Below are 23,956 nucleotides of genomic sequence, written 5' to 3' on the forward strand. Positions count from 1 at the left end.
AGTTCCAGGAAAGGCGCAAAGCTACACAGAGAAACCCTGTCTCGAAAAACCAAAAAAAAAAAATCACCAGACAGTTGGTCAAAGTTACTAAACATGGGAAATTTGCCCAAAGTGGTGCTTAGAAGATTGAGGCCTCAAGTTATGTAGCAGAAATGAAAGGGTGAAAACTAATGCACTGCGCGTGAGGGAAGAAGTTGGGAGGAAGCAGACTGTTCTCTCCCATCCGCTAGTTCTTGAATAACCACTCAGAGGCTTTTAATGTTACTTATAAATGCTCTGCCAATAGCTCAGGCTTACTACTAACTAGCTCTTACACTTAAGTTAACCCATATTTCCTATCTATGTTTAGCCATGTGGTTTGGTACCTTTTTTCAGTGTGGCATTTTTACCATACTTCCTCTGCATCTGGCTAGTGACTCCTGACTGCCCTTCCTCTTCCCAGCATTCTCAGTTTGGTTTCCCAGCCTATACTTTTTGCCTGGCTACTGGCCAATCAGCATTTTATTAAACCAATTTGAATGACAAATCTTTACAGTGTACAAGAGTATTATTCCACAGCATTTCACCCTTTTTGTCTAATTAAAAAGGAAGGTTTTAACCTTAATATAGTAAAACTATATGCAACAAAAACAGTTATTAAGAATTACAGTAACACTAATCCATTTGCATTTGGCAAAATTAGAGAAAATAATTATCTATCTTGGTGAGTCTAAAGTTTTGTATCTAATTTACTTTCTATTATAACTAAGAAAAACTATAATTATAACTAATAGAGTATTTTCTTTGAACTTCTCAAATGCTAGTAGACTAGACATTGTTAATGTAATTATTGCCTATATATTTGTATATAGTTATTGTATTTATATAGTTTTTCTATGTTAGTTAAAACTTTCACTTTTGATTTAAACAAAAAGAGGGGAAATGTATATTTTGTCTTCTGACAAATAAAGCTTGCCTGGAGATCAGAGTGTGGAGCTAGCCACTGGTTAACATAGAGGCCAGGCAGTGGTGACACACACTTTTAATTCCAGCACTTGGGAGGAGGAAGCAGGAAGATCAGGAGTTCAAGGCTACCCTGGGCTACAGGAGATTGAACCAGTCTAAAAGAGAAACAGATCCAGGCAGTGGTGGCACACACCTTTAATCCCAGCATATGGGAGGCTCAAGCCTTTGATCCCAGCACTAAGGAGTTGGAGACAGGAATATAAGGCAGGTGGAGACAGATCTTGGCGCCTATTCAGTCTGAGGATTCATAGAGACAGGAACCCCCATTTGGCCTGAGGATGCATAGAGGTAAGAACTCTCTAATGGCTGCTGCTCTGCTTCTCTGATCTTTCAGCTTTCACCCTTAATATCTGACTCCTGGTTTTTATTGTTAAGACTAATTAGGATCACGCTTCACCTGACAGTTGCCATGTGAAGTAGAGCAGACAAGGCTCAGAATCTGTAGAGCTTCCATGTGGATCACCTGGCGGCAGCCTCAGCTGAAGTGAACGAAGTCCCGGCCTTCCTGCAAGCGCAGTGATTTCAGGTTGTCTTCAAACTCACCCCCTGTGAGGTCCTATGGGGAAAGAGATCCAGCTCAGTCAGGCTTCCTCTTGCTTTCTGAGGTGCTTGCAAAGATTGCTGCAGGGGCTGGGGTTGGGCCTGCTTAATGAACTTCTGCTCCCCTACTGATTAGGGGCGGGGCCTGAAGTGAGGGCAGCAGCTAGTGCTACTGTTACATAGTTGTATTGGTCACCAAGAGGGTGAAGTACTGAGAGGTGCCCTTTGCAGTGGCCCTTCCCTCTCTGGAGGTAGTTACGGCACTCACTGTTGGCCCAGGCGGATTCACCTTTCCTCCTGCCTATTCAGGGAACTTTGTGTACTCTGTGCCTCTCATCTCTGCAAGATCTGCCAAGTACCTACCCTCTGATTCCTCTTACCTGTCATTCCCCAATCCCCAAAGGGAACAAGTGCCATGATCTTGCTAAAGAACAGCCCAACTAGTGGTAGATGGGAGTCTGGGGCAACCTGGCAGGATGTGGGAGGGACCACTTTGTTTCTCTTAAGTCTCTTGTCTTTGGGCCACCACAAGAGGCCTCTGAGCTGAGCTGTGACCCTGACCCTACCTTGTCCCATCATTGCTACAAGTGCTTAGAAACACCTGAGTGAGCTGGGCGGTGATGGCACACGCCTTTAATCCCAACACTTGGGAGGTAGAGAGTTCCAGGCCAGCCTGGTCTACAGAGCCAGTTCCAGGACAGCCAGGGCTACACAGAGAAATTCTGTCTCAAAAAATAATTAATTAATTAAAAAATTAAAAAAAAAAAGAAAGAAAAAGAAAGAACAACACCTGATTAAAAAACATTCTGCCTGGAAAAGCAGAAATGTCCACAGTGGCCACACCTGCTGCCCTTCCTCTTTTCCCTCTCACTTCCTCTCCTTTCCCTTCCTCATATTCAGAGAAGTAACAGGCTCTGGCCAGGGTAGGTCAGACTCTGCCCCCCATGAGACCTAGCACTGTTAAACACAGAAGTACTCACTAGATGCTCCTGTATTTAACATGTTCCCGGGAGAAAGAGAGGACAGTCACGAAAGAAGAGGGTGTTTGCAGGACACAAAGCCAACAAGGATTGACACCAGAGTTGCAGAGGATTCTGCCATCACACTCCAGTAAGGAGGAAGCCTAGTTATAAACATGGCAGAGGGAATCCAAATTTTCACCAGATGAGTGGTGCTCAGCCTTAAGTCAGAAACTCCCACAACCACAGCAAGATAGTTCTCCAAAAGGGTAGAAACAGACGTTTGGAGGTGTCACAACCTGACTTCTACTTCTCTTCTGGGATAAACTAGAGAATGGGGGCTCACAGCAGCATGACAACCGAACACTAGAGATGACTCCCACCAGCCAGGGTCCTGACATGCCAACAAGATCCAATAGTCTATACCACATAGGTGCTGAGAGGAACCAGACATGAGAACAAAAAGTTGGAGTCCATTCACGTGAGTAGCAAACAGATGATCCTATCGTGTGTATACAGTGCTAAGCTGAGGCCAAGAAGATGTCCTGCCAGTGGGGGCCATCATGCTGTGAGCTGAACGTGGTGTCTTGCTGCTGCCCATGGCTCTTCTCTGAGCCTGGGCACATTGCATAGGACAATTTGGGCACTGTGCCCATCTCCTTGGAACAACATCTGCACTGTTCCTTAAGGAAGTTGTAACTCTGTTCTGTGAGTGCACATCCTCTGTATTCTAATAAGGCTACTTATGAAAACAGGTGGAGGGCTAAATGTGACCTTTGGGCCAGTGCTTGCCAACCTTTGTTGAGCCATTTTCTGTGTGTCATGGGTCACAATACAGCAATTTATTTAAATGAGAAAAATACGAGTAGCTTCCCTCTGTGGTGAGGCCCTGGAATGTGAGCAGGTAATTGGTAGAAAGAGACCAGGGAGCAGAAATGACCATCTCAGCCAATGCATTCCCTACCAAGAGAATGGGCTGCTTAATATGCAAGGCTAGGACAATCAGATGTACAAAATAGATTAACTAGGGATTCCTAGTTAATCTTTCTATCAAAATAACTTCTTGTTGTATCACAAATAAAATTAAGAAGCGGAAGTCCATGGGGTTAGGGATTTAGCTCAGTAGTAGAGCACTTGCCTAGCAAGCACAAGGCCCTGGGTTCAGTCCTCAGCTCCGGGGGAGGGGGGGGGAGCAGAAGTTCTAGATATAGGTGTGAGCAGTGCTCTGTAAAATGTCATGATCAAGAATATCCATCAGAATGAATCAAACTTCTACAAAAGGGAAAGTCAAATAATGTAAGTAACTCTAAAAATATCATCAGTTTATAAATTAAAACTCTGGAGCTAGCAATGACTTTAGTACAGTGCTTTCTACACAAGCATTGGACCTGTGTTCAGTCTCTAGCACCACTGTAAAGGCTGGGTGTGGAGGCATACACTGTAATCCCAGTAGAGGGGAGTCAGGGATGGGAGAACCCCTTGGGCTTGCTGGCTGGCCAGCTAGTCTTGATGAATTAGGGAGTTCAGTGAAAGAACCTGTCTCGATGATGATGATGATGATGATGAAGAAGAAGAAGAAGAAGAAGAAGAAGAAGAAGAAGAAGAAGAAGAAGAAGAAGAAGAAAGCAATAGAAGACAGTGTCAACCTCTGATCTCCACTAGCATACACAAACACAAGTATACCACACACATACACACACACACACACACACACACACACACACACACACACACACACACAACACATCACAGTAAGTCTATCTTCCTTACTTATAAAGAGAAATGTTACAGACTGCTAGAAGATGCTTGGTAAGCAGAGCTAAGGAGGGGCCTTCCACTCGCATAGTATCACCAGCTTAATGCTGTTATGTTACTGTTTCCAGGTGTGGCTATTATCATCTGCTACTGTGTGATATCACTCCACAGGAGACACAGACAGTTAGACATGTCTCACTTTCTTGGGGGGTGGGGGCTTAGAATCCAGGCCTAACCCTGCCATGACCTGAAATGAGCTGCACAAATTGGATGCCATGGGTTGAAACACAGGCTGAAGTTCCACCTATGTCATCCACCATCTCAACAGCTTGGTCCACCATCTACTATCCCCCGCATGACCCAACACCTGTGGTGGACAGCTGCAGCTGGAGCCTGAGCTGCCGTTTGCTGTGGGCCCACCATATCCATCACTGGTAACAGAGGGTGACAGCACTATCTTCGGATCTGGTAATACCTTGTCCTGGGGCTGCTGACATTCAGAATGGCCATGCCCTCTTTCCTGGTAGATATCTGGAAATTCCCATTAGGACTTTGAAAGAGAAAAACTATTAGAGAACAAAAGCTGTCAAGCAAATCACAGACAACCTGCCAGCGTCTGCAGTGACTGTCTTGGACTCAAAGCTGGAGCAGGATGGTGGGTTGCAGGAATGCTGACTGTTCCCTGCCAGTGTCAGAGGCCAATGGTGAGCAGTTTGACAAGAGTGACTGAGGTACAAGGTCTTCTTGGCTCTGCCTCGGCCTGTACCCAGAAGCTTCTTAGTGCAAAGACAGGCCCATTTTACTACAGTGAGGAAAAGCCACCAATGGGAGAAAGGGCTACTGACCAGCAGGACTGCATATGGTCAGTGACCTGGGGCAGGTCACATGGACAGGCACACATCCCTTCCAGGTGAACTCAACTATGATGGAGCTTTCTGTTAATAAACATGACACTATGTATAGGAAAGAACTTCCTATGCAGAATACTAAACTGTCATCAGTTAACGTCACCACATTAAAGAGTTCTGGGAATAATATCTGAAGAGCAGTGTCTCCTGAGAGGGAATGTCTGCCATATGCTTGACCAACCAAGGAGCAGTATCCAGAGCAGATGAAGAAAGGTTAGCCTTAGCTCCAGCAAGAAGCTTGCTGTCTTGTTATTTTCAGCTTGGCACAACTGTTGGGGACTCATTTCCTGGAGAGATTGTGGGATTCTGTTTAGCACTGACCACAAGTAACCTTGGTTTCCACAGAAACGGGATGATTGGCATCTATGCCCACATGACCAAAAGCAGAGGAACCAGATGAACCAAAGGAGGGTCCTGTGGCCCCACTTGTCACCACCAGGCTGTTACTATATGTGGGCAAGGCTGCCCTTTGAGTAACATGAACCACAGCACCTTGAATGTGTGGCTGGGCTCAGAACAATGGTTTTCAGTGTTTAAAGGAAGGATAGAGAACAGCTTTATGAGGGTGTTACCAGGCATGCTCACCTCACCCCCCACCTCTAGCATCCACAGGCCACTCCCAGCTGCCTCCAGCCCACAGAGCAACAGCTGTGGCCTCTAACCTAGCTCAGGGTGTTTTTATGGCCACAGGGTAAGAGTTGATTTACAATAAGGGTATAGGTAGTGGGCTATGCCCCAGTGCCCATGGTCAGGTCTTGTCCTTGGCTTTGGTCATATGACAAGAGTAGGAAGGTTAATACCCAGGAGCTCTGCAGCCATAGCCAACACTCACCAGCTTCACACAGATGACAAAGGGCGACTGGGCAGCTTGGAAATGCAGGATGGGGACCTTCGGCTTGGGTCTTTCCTACAGAGATAGTGCCAGCCATGAGTCACTAGGGCCTCACACAGAAGGAGCTCCCTGGTACCTGTCCTAACCACAGCCTCTGCTCATAGGAGCTTGTGGTCAAGTAGCAGATGAGTGTCTTGGGCCAATAGGGGTAGGACAGGTGGTTGTGTCCTGGGTTCTGGCAGCCCCAGACACCTGATAAACACAAGAAGAACCAACTCTGGTATGCCAACATTGAGGCTTAGATTGAAGGAATATGTAGCAGTCTCCCCGAGGACAGGGGCAAAGCCCTAAGGGATCCTGGAGACTATTTGAGGGCTGAGGGCTACATTTTTGGGCAGAGCCAGAATGAGTATAAGGGAAAGCTGGCATGGTATGGACAACCCTTCCCTGTAAGGTACTTTGGTGCTCTGCCATGTTTACATACCTGAGAGTCCTCATGGCAGTAGAAACCCTTCCTGATCTTGTTCTCATCAACATCACAGAAGGACACCACCTAGGGGTGAACACGGGCCAGCAGGTCAGATGGTGGCAGTGGATATAGGATAAAGATGTGATAGGATTGTGGGAGTGAGGATAGTGGCCAATAGGATGAGGAGGAAAGGGTCCTACCTTGCGCCGGCTGGCTGCAGTCAGGCTGCGGTACAACCTACGTCCCTGCTTGCCTGCATTCCAAATGGTGAAGGACTTCCAATGAGGTAGGACTTGTTCCTCTAGGAAGTGGACACGATGGGTCCAGATGGTCATCCTGTAGCCAAGTAGAGGGGAAAACAGGCTGGCCAGATGTGGGCTCCAGAGACACCTCACCCCTTAGCCCTGGGGACATACATGAATGGTACACATGTGTACTTAGGCTTACCCTGTTTAGGGATGGGGGGCACACAAAGTCTAAACCATATCCAAGGGAGATCAGGCTGAGGTCACCATGAGCCACCATGTAAGCCAATGCCCTTTGGGAAATCTTAAGCCACTCATTGGTCCTGCTTTCTAGGTGGGACCCTGAGAGATGTAGACTTGATAGGTGGGGCCCCTCCATAGCTGCCAGTTCCACCAGCACATGAGTGCCTCTAGTATGTGGTAAGTATGTATACATGTGTGCACATATAGGAAGGTTCATGCAAAAGCCAGTGGCTGGCATCAGGTATCTTTATCATTTTCTATCTTATTTTTTGAGAGGAAGTTGAACCTAGAGCTCACTAATTCAGCAAGACTAACTAGCCAACAAGCTCCAGGGATCCTCCAGTTTCCCTTCTTGGCACTAGGGTTACAGGTGTGTGCTGCCATTCTTAGCTTTTTATGTGGGTGCTGGGGATTGAACTTAGGTCCTCTTGTTTCTGTAGCAAACATTTCACTGTCAGAGCCAACTCTCTAGGCCCCAAATTCTAGATATGGAAACTAGTCCTTTTGAGTTACAAAGTGAAAAGGGAGTTACAGTGGACCCAATAACCCTTGTTCAATTTCCCAGGTTAGTCAATACAAGAAAGGTCTGGGTAAAAAGCCAAGTTCACACTAGGAAGTAAATTTTCTGCCTCAGACTGTCCCTTCCCTCAGACAATACCAAAGATGTCCCTTTTTGGGCACAGACTTGCTCCCAGACAGTAGGACCTTGGATGCAGATCTCCAGGGCTGGTTCCTTCTCAGTCCCCGTGAGCTCTACTCACCTGCTGTCCCTCATCTTAGGGCCAGGCCTTCCAGCCTTGTCTCTATGCCCAAACCCTAGCACTCTGGTCCTTTGGAGGGTACCTCCCTTGTATTCAGGGCTGCACCTCTTGTGTCACTACCCACATCAAAGCATTTTCCTGAGACCTCCTGTGTTAAAACGTTCTAATTAGGGCTGTGTTGAGCTCAGTGATTTTTGGTAGGGAATTCCCTAGGGGTTCTGGGGAACCACATAAGTGAATGACATCTAATTCTGAACCCTGGCCAATCCTCTCTATGGCTGCATTGTCCCCTTTATAAGACAAAGTTACAAAGAGTACATGCTTCAGCCCCATACGGTGTACCTCTCTGCAGCCATACTGTTACCCAAGGAAATGGAAGACCCTAAGAATGAGAACCTTGATCTCACAGCACAGGCCTCAAGCAAGGGTCAGATATTTCATCAATGGCGTAAGCCAAGAATGGTCCTTCTGGTTTTTATCCTTCAGCAAACTTTAGTGTGATGGTCCCAGACAGCTTCAATATGGGAGCAAAAGGCAAAAGGGTAGAGTCAAAGGTTTAAAAAGCAAGACTTGCCTTTTTGAGGCACCCCCAGCAGAGGTAGTAACATGCCTATCTACTCTGCCTAAGTGTGGGTGAGAGTTATTCACAAAGTGAATATGAGGGAACTCCAGGCACAGGCTGCTCAGACCCCGTGGTATGCCAGCAGGCCAACCTCCAACTTCATCCTAGCCACAAGTGTCCCCCTTCCCATCTGCCTTCAGCCAGGGCCTTTGCAGGAGACCTGCTTGGAAACAGCCCACTGTTAGGGTTCACAGCTATATCAACACAGGAGATGCAGCAGGGGCTACTAAGCCCCTCTGTTATCTCAGACTCCTCAAGGAATGCCCTGCCTAAAGGGCTGCTTGTCCTTACTTAACCTCTGAGGACAACCTGAGAGTTTGTCCCCATATCTTTGGTCACTACAAGAGGTCTGTTTTGGTCAGTATCTGAGCAAGACATGATGTACACTGTATGCACCAAATCCATGAAAGTATATGTACAGGGCACTTGTGTGGTATACATGTACATGTGCAGTGATTACCCATGTGCATTTCTGCATATATGTATGTGGCATGGACATAGGTAAGTAAATGTGTCCAACAGTAGCTCCTGCTAGAGACCAAGCACAGATGATGTGTTGGTGATATCCTGCCCACACACTGGCTGGGTCCATTTGGTGTCTGTGTGAGAAAAACCCTAATTCTGCTATGCTCCATCTGTGAAGTTTATTTGCAGGATGGTGGGTTTAACTGTAGAGTAAAGTCAGTGTAGTTCCTCCAAACACTGGCACCAATGATTTCATACAGCAATTACAAGCATGTCCACTAGGACTGGGCTCTAGGCACATAAGGCCCTTGGCATCCTGAGTTTTGTTAGGTGGCCTCTGAAGGGGATTGGGGGTAGGGTCCAGGCAGTTATAAAAAGATATGATGCAGAAACTGCTGGACATCTGGGCCTTGCTAGCAACATCTTGCACTGGCCTTGTTTCTCCTAGGACTCTGCCTAGAGAACGGACCATCTGGCACCCAGCAAGTCTGTCTTTTTTTTAAGAGACTATCAACTTAGAGCTGGGGTCAATAGCTAAGGGAACTGGTTTTCTTGGACCCATATTCCTAAGTTTCTAGAACTTTTTGGGAAGACCCTGGAACATCAGACTCAGCATTGTGCTACTACACAGGAGTCCATGGGTAAGTGGTGGCTGGTAGGGAGGGAAAGAAGGCATGGCCACTGGTCAGCAGCATCTGTGGCCAGAAAAAAAGGCTATAAAAACCTTGCTAGAGCCAGGTGGTGATGGCACATGCCTTTAATCCCAGCACTCGGGAGGCAGAGCCAGACGGATCTCTGTGAGTTTGAGGCCAGCCTGGTCTACAGAGCGAGATCCAGAACAGGCACCAAAACTACACAGAGAAACCCTGTCTCGAAAAACCAAACCAAACCAAACCAAAAACAATAACAACAACAACAACAAAACTGTGTTAGAGGCATACAGGGGATGGCCCACCTGTCCTGCCAGGTACCACACCAGCAATATGTTAGCACAGGTAGTCTGAGGCTGGATACTAGGGGTCAGGACACCAGTAGTGCCATGTCTGGTCCCCTCATCCCTACTTTTGAGACACAGCCTGCTGCTATACTCATCTGGGGAAAGGCCTTATCTGGTTCTCTCCAAATATTTGATAAAGGCACAAATCCAGCATCATACTTCCTGGGGAACAAGGTCAGAAACACACTCTCTACAGACCTCAACTGTGACACTAGGAAGCAAACAGCTTGCAGAGCATAGGCAGCATGTGTATCACAGGAGGCTAAACACACTGTAAGATGAAACGTCAGTAAAAGTATAAAGGGGATGAAGGGGCAACACAGTAGGTCTGCAGCTCACAAGTGTGAGGAATGTTTGATTTCCTAAGATGCTATTCTCCTATCTGCCCTTTGGTGTCTGAGGTATGCCACACACACAAAGATAAATGACACAAATTCGGGCCATTTTGAACTTGAAATAAAAATGACAGAATCAAGACATTGCCACCCAAAGGTTTCTCATAGTTTAGACAAATGCAACTCTTAAGCAAACCTCAGGTTATAATTACAGCTGTTATCCTGGGAGGTGCTGCAGCTCACAGCTTAAAGACTTTAATCCAACACAGAAACTCCTATTAGATCACTTATTTTTATGCTGTGGGTGGCAAAGCTTACTGTGCAAACATAAAGGAGTGAACTCTGTATACACAGGCTGCTCTGCTGAGGGGCATGATGAGTGCCTGCTGGGTGGGCTGCAAGTCACTACCCATGCGTCCTGAGCCTCACAGACAAGCATGGGAAGGACCTCCCTTACACAAATGACCACATGATCTCAAGGCATCTCATACTCACGGGGCCTACAGGATGATGGTGTGAGATGAGTGTAGTGTTTCAATCAGTCGGTAGAATCAGCACCAGAAACACCTGCACCCTGGTGTCCAGATAGCTCACACAGTGCTTTGCCACTAATTTCTACCTCTATCAGTGGACAGTGGGAAGGAGTTCCTTCTTTGGAGAAGCAGTACTGTGTGTTTTAATTCAGGTATAGTTTACACAGAATGATGTAAACCATACTAGTTGATTTTTAAAACAGTTTTACTCTTGCTATATCTGTTTCAGATGCACTGCTGAACCTCATGTGACTGAAGTTTGGCTACTTAGTGAGAAACATGGTCTACCACTCACTCTCTTGTAATACCTCTGTCTCATCCACAGGGCAGACTAAAGAGTTAACAAGCTCTCTTTTACACTAAGCAAGCCTGGTTCCACATCTTTAATCAGTGGGCTTGGAGGGCCAAGGACAGCAGGCCAGCCAAAGAAAAGTGAAAGGGGTCATCAGCTATGGAGGCATAGCTCAGCCACAACTCCTTCCACCACAGGGCTTGTTAGCCTGTCAGACCTCCTCCTGGGTTCCATGGTGAGCCATGCTAGGTAAGAGCAAATGAAAACAAAGTTGAGAGCAAGCCTTCACCTAACACCATCAGGGAAACTGGTGTTTGGCTTTGGCATTGAAGAACAGGACATCTAGTGGCCCTGAAGGGCTTCCCACAAGGTACTACAGTACACTCTGACCCCACCCTTAACACCTTAGTGGTATGCCCTATATCCCACCATTATGAGCTTTATGGAGAGTCCTGACTCCACCAATCCTGGGCCCAATCACAACAGTGACTTACAAGTGATCTGGGCCTGGCCACATCAGCATCTCACCTGTTCTTGGACCATCCCAGGTATTTCCAGAATTTGTTATGTCCTACTTACTCAAGAACTGAATGTGTGGCTGCATGCAAGTGGTAGCGGTAGAGAAGCAGGCTGTGGTCCACCCGGAAGACGCCACCCCCTTTCCTAAGGTGCTCATAGAAGAACAACAGGTCCTCTGGTACCCCCTGAAAAAGGCAGAGGATAGTGATCACTATGCTGGGTACTGACCCAGGCTATCAGATGCTATGGAAGGGTGTTTTGCTTAGAGTCAAGTGTGGTGGCACTTGTGGCCCCAGATATCTGGGAGGCAGAGCTCACAGGATTGACTGAGCCCAGAAGCTAGTGCTCAAGCTGAACACCATAGCCAGACTTTGTCTCAATAAAAGAATCCACTCTTGACACTCAAGGGTAATGTAGGGTAGTTCAGGCCACAGGAAAGAAATGGAGATTAGCAACTTGTTTTCTCAGCAGATAAGAAATGAACTCTAAGACAGACATGAGGATGAAGCAGAGGGTAGGCTAGATGTGGGTCTGAAGTCTCAGTTCTACCTTAAATTCTACTTTGTGGGGCAGAAAAGGTCTTGGGGCAAACTATCAACAGACACAATCATGGGATAATCAGTGAGCACAGAGCTGCATGGCCTTGGGAATGGAAAGCTCACCAAAACAGAGAAACGGGGACGGTAAGCTGGCTTTTCAGGAGGCCCTGAGTGAGATGCTGAGCAGGGGAGAAGTTGGGTGTCAGAACACGAGGCAGGCTGAGATAAAAGGGAAGAAGAGTATCACCTGAGTACAGTCTGTTACAAGGCTGTACTTTAACATCATGGGCAGAAGGGGGCGATGTTGAACCAGGAACCAGGAAATAAGCAGAGGGACAGGGAGGTGAAAGTACATGTCTCTCAAGCATAACAATTACTGCCATGATGAAAATTCACTTCCTCATCCACCATATCAAACATTAATGGGCTCAAGTAACAAAACTTGAGACAAGTCTCTGAGCTGTATCACACACCCTTAGCAAACAGGAAGATGTGGAGGTGGGAACATAAAATGGAGAGTAAATAATACAAAATAGATCTGAGGAAGGGCTCAGCTCAGGCTGGGGTCAGGCTCACCAGTACAGAGATGTTGCTTGGGGATGAGAATGTTCACTGTTGCCAGGCAGGGGCTTGAAAGGACATCATGGCCAAATGGCCGGTCAGCCAACCGCCTGCAGGATACAACCCAGTCCTGGGCTCATTTTCACAGGTAGGTGAAGATATGCCCTGAGGGTCCAAGAGAACCTAGCTAACACCACCTACAGTTTCCCACCAACAGCCATTAATCCAGGATGAGGTACTGTGGGCCCATAGACAAAGATGCACCAGAGAAGTGGATCAGGGCATGTTCACCGAAATCCACTGCAGTTAGCAAAATTATAAATACCACAGGAATGCCGGGAAGAGTCTGAAGTAATTTCCTGAAAACCCTGGCCTTCAGGAGAACCCACAAAGAGCCCAAGTTCTACTGGGTGTTACTTACCCGTCCTCCTTCATCAAATGGGCCAACATGGGAAAACCAGGCCCGAGAGCAGAACCACGTTGGCATGATCACTGTGGGGCCGTGGGAGGTGAACACCTAAGAGCAATTAGCACCAATGTCATTAATAGAAAAGGACAGTTTGTTAGAAACAACCTACAATCTGTTGCTCATGTATCATTAAGAAAATGACAAAAGAATTTATGCCCCTTCTTTGTGGGAACAAGGTTCAAAGCACCCTTCAGAGACTGGCCCACAAGACAGACAGGAGGAAATTAACTGAGGCCACTTCCAGGTCCCCACTCCCCAGCTGATGCTCACTGCTAAGCATATTAGGGCACCCTCTGCTTACACAGGAGGTGAAGCTGTGTGGGAACTGACAGTAAACACACTGCGTTAACTGCAAGAAAAGAATTCCGAAGCAGCATGGAAGGACACCAACAACAACTAGGTAATGAAGCTGAACACGGCTTCCTAGAATGGCATAAATGTCAGGATTGACTCAAGACAGAAAACCTGAATAATTTCTAATGAGCTTGAGACTTGAGCCTTCACACACACACACACACACACACACACACACACACACACACACCCAGGCCAGGTGGGTCTCCGGTGAATGATGCCAAATGCTTCAAGAACCAACACAAGCCAGGATCACCAGATCAAAGCCAGGCAAAAAACAACACAAGAAAGCAGCACACACATGTTCCTTATGAATAGATCCAACAAAATGCTAGTGAACTGAGTTTAGCTGTCACAGAAAAGGACCATACTCATGAGTAGGTGGTATTTACCCCAGGACAAATACACCAGAAACGGACAAGAACCTAAATAGATGCTGTAGCATTTGGCAAAACCCAGTGCTCTGCCAAGAAAAGTCTGGGCTGTCAAGAGGATCAGCTGAGATAATGTGCATAAACCACCTGGCACCAAGTCTGGTGTATCACGGTACTCGGTTAAGCTCTGTGCCTCCAACTGCTTATAACTTTGGGCTTTCCATGCACTTGCAATGTATCCATGCTTTTTTCATACACTGCTCTGCCTTCTTAGTAGCCAACTCCTATGCATCCTTTAAAACCCCTGACCAACATGTTTTTAGTTAAAAGGCACTTCCCTGGGACACCCTCCCCAGAGCTTTCATCACACTGACATGGGGTGCCCAGAGTGCACCTCCTGGTAGGAAGATTTCAATATGCTTGTATTTACCTGATTACAAATGGTCTGGGTCCAGCCTCAGATGAATCCAGGACAAATTTCTCTATCAGAAAGGCAAACGAGCAGCCAAATCTTGTAGGATGTGGTAACACACACCTATATAAGCACTTCATAGCATGCCAATGAATACACACACATGTGGTGGTATTGTGTTCCCCAAAATATTGTGCACCCTAATAAATTTATCTGGGGTCAGAGAACAGACAGCCACTAAATACAAAGGCTAGAAAATGGTGGCACTCACACCTTTAATCCTAGCATTCCAGAGATAGAAATCCCTCTGGATCTCTGAGTTCAAGGCCACATTGGAAACAGCCAGGCATGGTGACACATGCCTTTAATCCCAGAAAGCCAGCCTTTAATCCCAGAGAGTGGTGGTAGAAAGCAGAAAGATATATAAGGCGTGAGGACGAGAAACTAGAAGCATTTTGGCCTGGTTAAGCATTTGTTTGGTTAAGCTTTCAGGCTTTGGAGCAACACAGTTCAGCTGAGATTCATTCTGGATGAGGACTCATAGGCTTCCAACCTGAGGAAACAGGACCAGCTGAGGAATTGGCAAGGTGAGATAGCTGTGGCTTGTTCTGTCTCTCTGATCTTCCAGTGTTCACCCCAATACCTGGCTCAGGTTTGGTTTTATTAGTAAGAGCCTTTTAAGATTCATGCTACACACACATGAATGAATAAATAAATAATAAAAAGAAAAAAATTTTAATTAGGTTTAATGGATAAAGGTTCTTGCCACCAAGCCTGATAACTTGAGCCCAATCTCTGGAAACTGACATGGTAGGAGAAAACAGTCTCTCTCAAGCGGTCCTCTGACCTCCACATGATGGAAGGAGATTCTCACACAGAGGATCAATCAATCAATCAATCGATTGATCAATCAATGTTTAAACAATTTTAAAACCACATTTGTAATCTCAACACTCAGGAGGCTACAGCTGGAAGATCAGGAGTTCAAGGCCAGCCTGGGCTACATGAGACTCTAGCTCAAAAAAATAAAACACAGCAGTGAGGAAGACTGAAGACTCTCTAACCCAGGTCTGCCCCATGGGGAAAAAGGCCACTATCCTTGAACGCCCTGACCTCTGTGTCATCTGCTTCAGGAGTCTGCCCTGATTCGTGGTCCCCTTTCTCTGCTACAGCAGCAGGAGGACTCTCCAGTGGTGAGTGTCTAGGAGTGTCTTAGGCATGATGGCCACCTCAAGACCACCACACTCAAACAGATCTCTACAGTTTTAGTGTCCATTTGAGTGGTGAAGGTCAGCTACATGGCTAGGTTCCAGGCTATGGTGCCTGAGCAGGCCTGTTATCAGTGGTGACTACCACACCACATCCCAGGGTACTGAGAACCCAAGGTCCTAGGCTTTTAGGAACTTCACACCGAGAAAACGACATCAAAGGGACCCTTCCTCCCTAAAGTCTGGTTCAGTCCCTGCTGGAGAGACAACCTCCCTCCAAAGAAATGGCTGTCAAAAAGAAGTGAGGTGTATTTTCTTTCTCTCTCTCTCTCTCTCTCTCTCTCTCTCTCTCTCTCTCTCTCTCTCTCTCTCTCTGTTTGAGACAAAGACATCAATTTCTTTCTACCTGTCCCAATAAAAGGAAGAATTAAATTTGTTTTCATAAGGATGTCTGCAGGCTGCTTCGGTGGGGAGTCAGAGACAGTGCTCAGGCAGTGGGGGAGGCACAGGGATCAGGCAGACACTGACATCTAGGCAATATAGGAGGAGCCAAGGAAGAGCAATCCACAGGGTCCTGAGTAAGTGGGCAGCTCCAGTGACTCCAGCCCTTCAGACAGGTGCTAACCTAAGAACTTGTTTCTGCTTGGGGTTAAGTTTGGTTTCCTACAAGACAGCACTTGCAAGGCTTCCATGCTTTAGAAACTTGCAGTCATTGGTTTTATCATCGTTTAAATGGCTATTTATTTATTCTTGGACTAATCCTATGTTTTCACCTGTCAAGATGTAAAATGTAATATGTTCAGTGGTCAGTGAGCTGGGACCCCAAACAGGGATGCAACTGAGCAACTGGTAATTCTGAGTACACATATCTCCCTTTTCCTACTACCCCAACAAGATATAAAATAACCCTGCCTGATCATTCCCCTCTTACCACTACAACAAGCTCACATGAGCAAAAAAGCTTGAGAGGACCAGAGGCCTTGGCCAATTGATCACTGACTCGGGGTCATGGTTTCCCTCAGGAGACAGGAGATGTTGTTAAGCTTAGGACTCATTACAAGAAATCCAGAGCTGGCTTAGAAGAAAAGCAACCTTTGGCAGTTATTTTCAGGGATGCTATAAATCCAGGGCATAAAACAAGTCACCTCTGCTGGTAAGCAAGGGGTGGGTGTCAGGCATCTGGTCACTTCACACCTTCTCTACCTCTGCTGGGGGCACAGGGACAGTAGTGGAGATACAGGCCAGGCTTGCTGGTATTCTTAGTGTAGAGGCTCTCCATTTTCCCCAGTTCCCAAGGATGACATCAGGGGATCTGGCCTGGGCACTTCAGGATCTCACTGAGGCGACAATAAGAGATAAAAACAAGGCTCCTTCCTCACAGGGAGATGAGAAGAAGAAAGATGCCCTGCAGGGCACAAGAGAGTTATAGCACCTTCTTCAGGGTCCTGAAACACCTGAACCAGCTCTGCTGAAAAGGGATGACAATAATCAGGAAGGGACACACACACACACACACACACACACACACACACACACACACACACACACACACAGAAACACACTATGAAAGTTAAGAAGCCTCTGCACCAAAGGCTACAATCAGCCTGAAAGACAACCCTCGGGGTGGGAGACAGACCTAAATGTTAACAAGGCTTCTACCAATCAACAATGAAAACCTAATTAAAATGGGCAATAGATGTGATCAGGCATTTCTCCACAGAAGGTACAGTGAGCTCAACACATATGTGAACAGCTGCTCAGCTTTTCTTGACACCAGAGAAATGTGCTTGTGAGATGCATCTTTGTTCCCAATAGGAATTGGCTATCAACACCCCCCAGCCTAGCCCAATCAGATGCTATGGATATATGATAAGGCAATGGAGAAATCAGGGATTCCCTTGTACTCACCACTGATGGTACAACTGCTGTGAAAAAGTTTGGCAGTTCCTCAAAAAAATTGAAAATAGAATTACCGTATGATCTGGCAATTCCTCTTGTGGGTGCACACCGGAGAACTGAAAGTGGGCTTTGGAACAAATGTCTGTAAACTTAGAAGATGAAGGCAAACATGGATAAAAGCATGTTGCCCAAGCACATCACAGGGTCTGACTCCCCCAAAGGAAGAGGTTCTGACAGCTGCTGAAACATGGATGACCCTGTAGACATGATGCCAGGTGAAGCAGCTAGTAACAGACTTGTGTGACTCCATTTATGAGGCCCTAGAATTGTTCAACTCCTAGAGACAGGGAGGCTATTACCAGGCCTGGGATGGGGGTGAGGTCAATACTCAGTGAGAACAGTCTCAGTTTGGGAAGATAGAAAGTTCTGGAGGTGGCGATGGCCACATAATCATACAAATATGCTTAATGCCGCTGAGCTGTGCAAAAAGAAAAAGTACTCAAATGGTGAAATCCAGGTGTACTTTACAATAAAAAACAATTGTTAAGTAAATCTGCTGTTGTACCAGCTGCCTGCAGTGAGGCTTGTGTCTTATGACCACTTCCAAGAGGTTTTAGACACTCATGTAGCATTGGTAATAAGAAGGTGCTTGGATATCATGTCAAGCTACCCAGCTGATTCCACACAGAGTACATAATGAGTCTGAAAGCAGTTCACCTGGAATCTTGACTGACAGAAGTAATGTTTGGTAGAGATAAAGAATACATTCCACAGGTTAAGTGTATGATGCACAGCCTGTTTCACACAAATTGGTGGGACCCTAAAGGTACCCTGAGGTCTTGATATTCTGGTATCTTTATTACCAACATGTTGTATCCAAGATAACCATAATCTTGGCTAACCATCTCCACAAACTCCTGGTACAAAGAAGAATCTTGCTCAGGAAGCTGAAACCCAGTGTTTTTGTTCTCCCACTTCAGTCCATGAAGTTTCCACCCAGCAACCTCCCACTGAGGTCTGTGAGGCTGTCACCCAGCAGTATTCTGTTGAGTACTTGAGGCCCCAGCGCAGTGTCCCATCACTAATTTTGAGGTTCAGACTCAGAAGTTTCCAGAGATTGTCCTTGAGACAGGGATCCAGAGTTCTCTAGTGGAGGACCATGAGACTAGAACATAGCAGTCTTTGTACCTAGTCTAGAATGCCAAAATCATCCAGTTACCAGGTTATGAAAGAAATCTCTGACACAGGTATAATGACCTTGGTGGCACACATCTAAAATCCTAGCACCTGGAGGCAGAGGCAAGAGGACCTTAAGCTCCAGGATAGCCTGCACTGAATAGTGAAGCTAGGTCTGCACTTCTGCCTACTTTTTTGTTTTAAGTGGAAGTCTCTAGAAATCTTACTCTTTCTTCATGGTTCTATTTTTGCTTTAGAAGTTGAGGGAAGTATGGTGTAGTGTGTTTCTGTTTTGTCCTTGTATTACGTTGTTTGCAACATGAACTGAAAATGTTCCAATAAAAACTGTATTTCAGAAAACAAAAACAATTATTAAAAATGCTGAAGGCAGAGGCAATCACCTAACACAGCCCATGAAACCTTCCCAGGAGAACTGGCTCTGCCAGCTTTGCTCTCCAGGAGCAGAGTGGACTGGTTCTGTTCATAATGGCTGGTGATATTGGCTGTTAGACAAATTATAAGGGCTATAGGCTGGATAGATAGGATGATAGTTTCAATGATAATAAGTCCAGTGTAGTGGAGCAGGCTAGCTTGCAGAGCCCCATCTTTGGGGGCTCACTTGCCTATGGTACACTACCTCAGATATGCTACCCTGTTTTTCTTTCTGTTGTTGTGATAAAACATTTTGATGAAGGGCAACTTGGGGAGCAAAGAGCATATTTGGCTTACACTTCTAGGCCATAAGCAATCACTGAGGGAGGTTAAGGCAAGAGCTTAAAGCAAAAACCACGAGGAACACTGCTTACTGGCTTGATCTGATCTTTTCTAAGCCCACCTATCTAGGGACGGCACTGTCGACAGTGGTCCCTTCTACATCAATTTAGCAGTCAAGAAAATGCCTCATTGACATAGCCACAGGCCAATATGATCAAGGAAATTCTTCAATTGAGGGTCCTTTTCCCCAAGTAACTAGATTTGTGTTAAGCAGGGTATATGTAGAGGTCTCTGCAGCCCTCCTTTACCAGTAGGTGCTGGGCCAGATGGAGCTCTGCCTACAGGGAACTTGATAACACAAGTCTTGAGAATCCCTCATCCCTGGGAAAGGCTTAAACTTAAGTTTCCAAGTCTATGGAATGGATCAACAGTACTTGCTCCTCCTGCAGACCAAGCTGTGGTAAAACAAGAGAAAGGAGGTATGTATGTGTGTCTGTGTGTGTGGGGGGGTAACACTCAGCACTTTGTGCTCCTGAATCCCTTGAGGAGAACTGGTTAAGAATCCTGTGACATACTGTAGCTCTTCTTCTCAGCCCTGCTCCCACCCAGTGAAATGCAGGAAAGAAGATGGAGGCCATTAGTGGTTAGTTGGGTGTGGCTTCAACAGAGGACTTCCAAGGATTGTCACTAACTTCTGAAATACCTTCGTCATAGCTGTAAGAAGCCTGGATGAGCAAAAGGTCATTGAAGTCACAGTGAGTGAATAGACATCCTGTTTCCAGGGTTAGAGTTCTAGCTATAAATGTAATCGTCTTGTTAAATAAGAAACACAGAGCCACCGAGCGGTGGTGGCGCACACCTTTAATCCCAGCACTTGGGAGGCAGAGCCAGGCAGATCTCTGTGAGTTCGAGGCCAGCCTGGGCTACCAAGTGAGCTCCAGGAAAGGCGCAAAGCTATGCAGAGAAACCTTGTCTCGAAAAACCAAAAAAAAAAAAACCAAAAAAACAAAAAAAACAAAAAAGAAACACAGAGCCAAAAACAAAACAAAAAAAGAAACACAGAGCCAATGCAGAGATGAAAGCCCAAGAGGTCAGAGTAATAGCTAAGCACTAAAAACCTTACCCTTCACTGCCACTCTTGTCCTTCCCTTCGCAAGAGACCTCCTTCCTGTGTCTCTGTCTTCTTATAGATTTTCTGTTCTGCCTTCTCATTGGTTGTAAACCCAACCACATGACCTCCTTGTCACTGCCCATCTATACAGACCTCCAGATCTTCTATGGTTGGTATTGAGATTAAAGGCGTGTGTCTCCATGCTGGTGGTATCTTTGAACACATAGAGATCTGCCTGTCATGTGATCGGGATTAAGGGCGTGTGCTACCACTGCCAGACTTCTGCTATGGCTTGCTATTAGCTCTGACCCCCCAGGCAACTTTATTTATTAACATACAAATAAAATCACATTTCAGTACAAATAAAATATCACCATACCTAGCTGAGCTAATAAGGCCCCACACAGCACCCTATCGGTGGTAACAGGTTGCCAAGATGTCTAAGGCCACCAAACTATGGCCACAACATAACCTCAGATACACAGCAGTAGCCTGTGGCCAGTGTTATTTACATGTACCAAACTACAGAACCCTCTTAAGGCTCATCAGAGACAGACATGGAAACTAAGGAAGAATTCAAATGTTTTCTTTGTGCTACCTCCTTACACAAAAGGGCAGAAGCAGGGCCCACACACAGCAAGGATCTACAGAAACGAACCACAGCCATGGCACTCAAATATGAGGTGACACATCTCTCAGAGAGCTGCAGCTCAGTAGAGCCGAAGGGAAGTGGGAACATCTGGCCTCTGGAAGGGGAACAGTCCTCTACAGTATCTAGGACAACCCTTATGGTTCACAGGGCCCCACCTGCTGAGGTCCCAGGACAATAGTCAGAACCCATAGACAAGTAACCTTGCTCTAAACTAGGTTCAGATTCATTTTTTTCCAGCCAGTCTTTTGTTTTTTTACTTGTCCTCATTCCTTAGCTCTGTAACCTGTCATTTCTGGCTTAGTCAAGGGTTGAAGGTGCATGAGGCTGTGTGACAGTGCTGAGTACAGAATCCAAGGCCTTGCACATAGTTGGCAAATGGCTCTGCTGAAGCTACATCCTCATTGTAGGTTTGAGGTTGTTTTTTTTTTTTTAAGACATGCTGTGACAGCAGAACTATATTGGATGGCTCTACCCCATCATAATCCCTTAGTACCACAAGCCCCACAGCTGGGCAGAGAAATACCCAATAGACATCTGACCCCTCCCTTCTGCAGCTCTTGGCTGCTCTGAGCCTCATATTACAGTGGGACATTTGGAGTGCGAGCTCTGTAGGCTCAGACACACAGACAAGAGGGATAGTATGGGCTAACCCACGAGTCAGCCACTCAGGTGATACACTAGAAACACCAAAACCAGGCAATGTGCTAAGTCTCCGCCACTTTAAAAGGCCTCCACTCAGCATCTCTGCTGTGGGATGTGGCAGCATATAGTCTGGTTCAGCACCTTCCAGCAGCTCCCAGGAGTCAGCTTTAGCATGTGAGTAAGAGAGCTATGAGGCCCTGAAGCCTCTGATCACCAATACTTAGCAGCTTACTGCAAGCATCATCCCCCTAAAATTGTGCTCTGTACGTACCTTTTCTTTGGCCATCAGGGGAAAAGAATCTCATGCTGGTATTTGGAAATTATCGGAAAGCAAAAATTGAGCTACCATTTTCAACTTTTGTTTGCCAAAACATTCCAAATTATTTTCTGGCTAGTGTACTTCATAGTTGGACACCTGGGAGCCTCTATCTAACACAACAAATATAAACAACAATGTTCTGGCATTCAAATTGTCTATAATATGACCATGTGTCAACAAACCTAGGAACATCCAAAAAAGCTACTTGCCCTTCTAGCAACAGCTAGAAGCTAAAAATTTAAGACTCTTTATAACAGCATCATAATACAAAATACTTGAGATGAATTTAGTAAAGTGTGAATGACTTATGAATGAAAACTATATAACAATTCTAATAATTAAGGAACATCTAACCAAATTCTATGAATTGGCCTCTTAATCAATGCCATCTAAGAATCTCAGATTTTGTGGAAATTCTAAATTTAAGATAATTTAAAAATTAGCTAAAATATTTCTACAAAAGTAGGAAAAACACTTATACAATGTGATGAAAACTTACTGTAAATCTGTACCAGACACTGAAGTAAGGACAGATGTGCACAGCAAATCTTCAAGTGGATCCACATGCACATGTTCACCTTATTTTCAACAGAAGTGCCATGGTGAAGGAAAGAAGGGATGCCAAGAGCTCGAACTGGACATCCACATAGAAAAAATGAACCTCAGCCCTTACCTCAAGCCATGTACAGACTTAGCAGACAGTGAATGGCAGGACCAAACCTAAGAGCCTAACTAAAATTTCTAGAAGAAAATATGTAATAAAATGCTTGCAAGTTGGGCAGAGTGTTTTAAAATAGGATATAAACTCACAAACTGAAAGTGGATTTCATCAAAATTAAAAATCTTAGCCTTTGAAAGTTAAGAAAAATGAACTGTAGACCTTGATTTTCACAGGCCCTAATACCAGGTACTCTCTCTGTGTACTCCTCTGACAGTTGATGCATCTGGTAATTTCCAACAATGGCCAGAAGAAATGCCAAGGGAGGCAAGAGTGCAGAGTGGTACAAGAAAGGCTTACTAGGCATCTGTGGTCCACATCATCTGATGCCAAGGCTGTCAGCATTCAGGCACCGGTACTAGCTGTCTTTAGGGTCCTGACAGGACATGTCCTCAGCTGCAGCCAGTAAGAGCACCTGTGTGCATTTGCTATGTTTTCCTTATAAAAGGTGGGCTTTGCCCACCTCCCATCTCTTTCTCTTCCTTCGCTCTTGTCCCCAGGGACCAGTCTCTGCTCCCTTCTCTGCCCCTTTTTTCCTCTCCCCTCAATAAACCTCTCACATGGGCCCTGTTGTATGTGTGACTCCTTCCTGTCATTTTAAAAACACTACAGAGGTGGCACACACTCCCACAGCACAGGCCACACCACACACTCAGCCTAACCGCTACTAGCCTAGGAGGCCCGTCAACTCACTGGCCAATCAGCTTCCTGCACAGTAGCTCAATCAGGGTTCTTCTTGGAGAGGCAGAAAGGCAAACAGAGGATAAAGCAAGGTGGTCTATGAGAAAAGGACAAGACCTGGATAGAGACTGCAAAGAAGTAAGATGGGACATAAGTAAGGAGTTGATGAACATGGAATACAAGACCTTCCAAGAAAGGCAACAGGAGAGGGGAAGTACATGAGGGAGGTGCCACTCAGGGAAGTGGCTGTGGGCCTGGAGGCCGTGAGCACTGTGCTGGCCTGGTCTAAGAGCAGGGAACATTTCTGTCAGAAGCAGCACTGGGTGAACTGTGGGCAGCAAAGTAGCCCTGACTACTACAGCTGTAGGTAGTGTGCAGGGCCTGCCTGGACACAGCAGCTGAGACTTCTAATCACCAGACAGTGATACCAGCCATAGTCAGAGCTCAGAAACTCTTGGATATTTACCTGGAAAAGGGTAGCACCAGGTACAAAGTCCTGATTGCAAACTGGCTGTGTGTAGATAGGGCCAGACCCCACTGTTCCAGCCAGAAAGGTAGAGGAAGGCATGAGGAAAGATATCCAGCCCAGGCCCTGGCTCTCTGCAGACTCCACTAATAGAGGACATTTATTCACAAAACTGACCCAT

General features: G+C 46.0%; 1 protein-coding gene across 3 annotated transcripts in view; it reads right to left on the reverse strand.

The window, feature by feature from the left end:
- Positions 1 to 1,116: 1,116 nt before the first annotated feature.
- Positions 1,117 to 23,956, reverse strand: part of Qtgal (queuosine-tRNA galactosyltransferase) — a 64,243-nt gene continuing 41,403 nt past the window's right edge. Inside the window, exons 7-12 of one of the 3 annotated variants that reach the window (XM_006987621.4) lie at positions 13,002 to 13,097; positions 11,541 to 11,665; positions 6,669 to 6,804; positions 6,484 to 6,552; positions 6,000 to 6,074; positions 1,117 to 1,561 (exon numbers count right to left, since the gene is read on the reverse strand). In XM_006987621.4, coding sequence (XP_006987683.1) covers positions 1,481 to 1,561; positions 6,000 to 6,074; positions 6,484 to 6,552; positions 6,669 to 6,804; positions 11,541 to 11,665; positions 13,002 to 13,097 — 582 coding nt within the window. In that variant the 3' untranslated portion in view covers positions 1,117 to 1,480. Of the gene's footprint in view, positions 1,562 to 5,999; positions 6,075 to 6,483; positions 6,553 to 6,668; positions 6,832 to 11,540; positions 11,666 to 13,001; positions 13,098 to 23,956 lie in introns of all 3 variants that reach the window. The other 2 variants (XM_076543970.1, XM_076543971.1) reach the window with 2 other exon arrangements.

The sequence above is a fragment of the Peromyscus maniculatus genome, chromosome 8, assembly GCF_049852395.1.
Source record: "Peromyscus maniculatus bairdii isolate BWxNUB_F1_BW_parent chromosome 8, HU_Pman_BW_mat_3.1, whole genome shotgun sequence".
In the NCBI taxonomy this organism is placed as follows: Eukaryota; Metazoa; Chordata; class Mammalia; order Rodentia; family Cricetidae; genus Peromyscus; species Peromyscus maniculatus.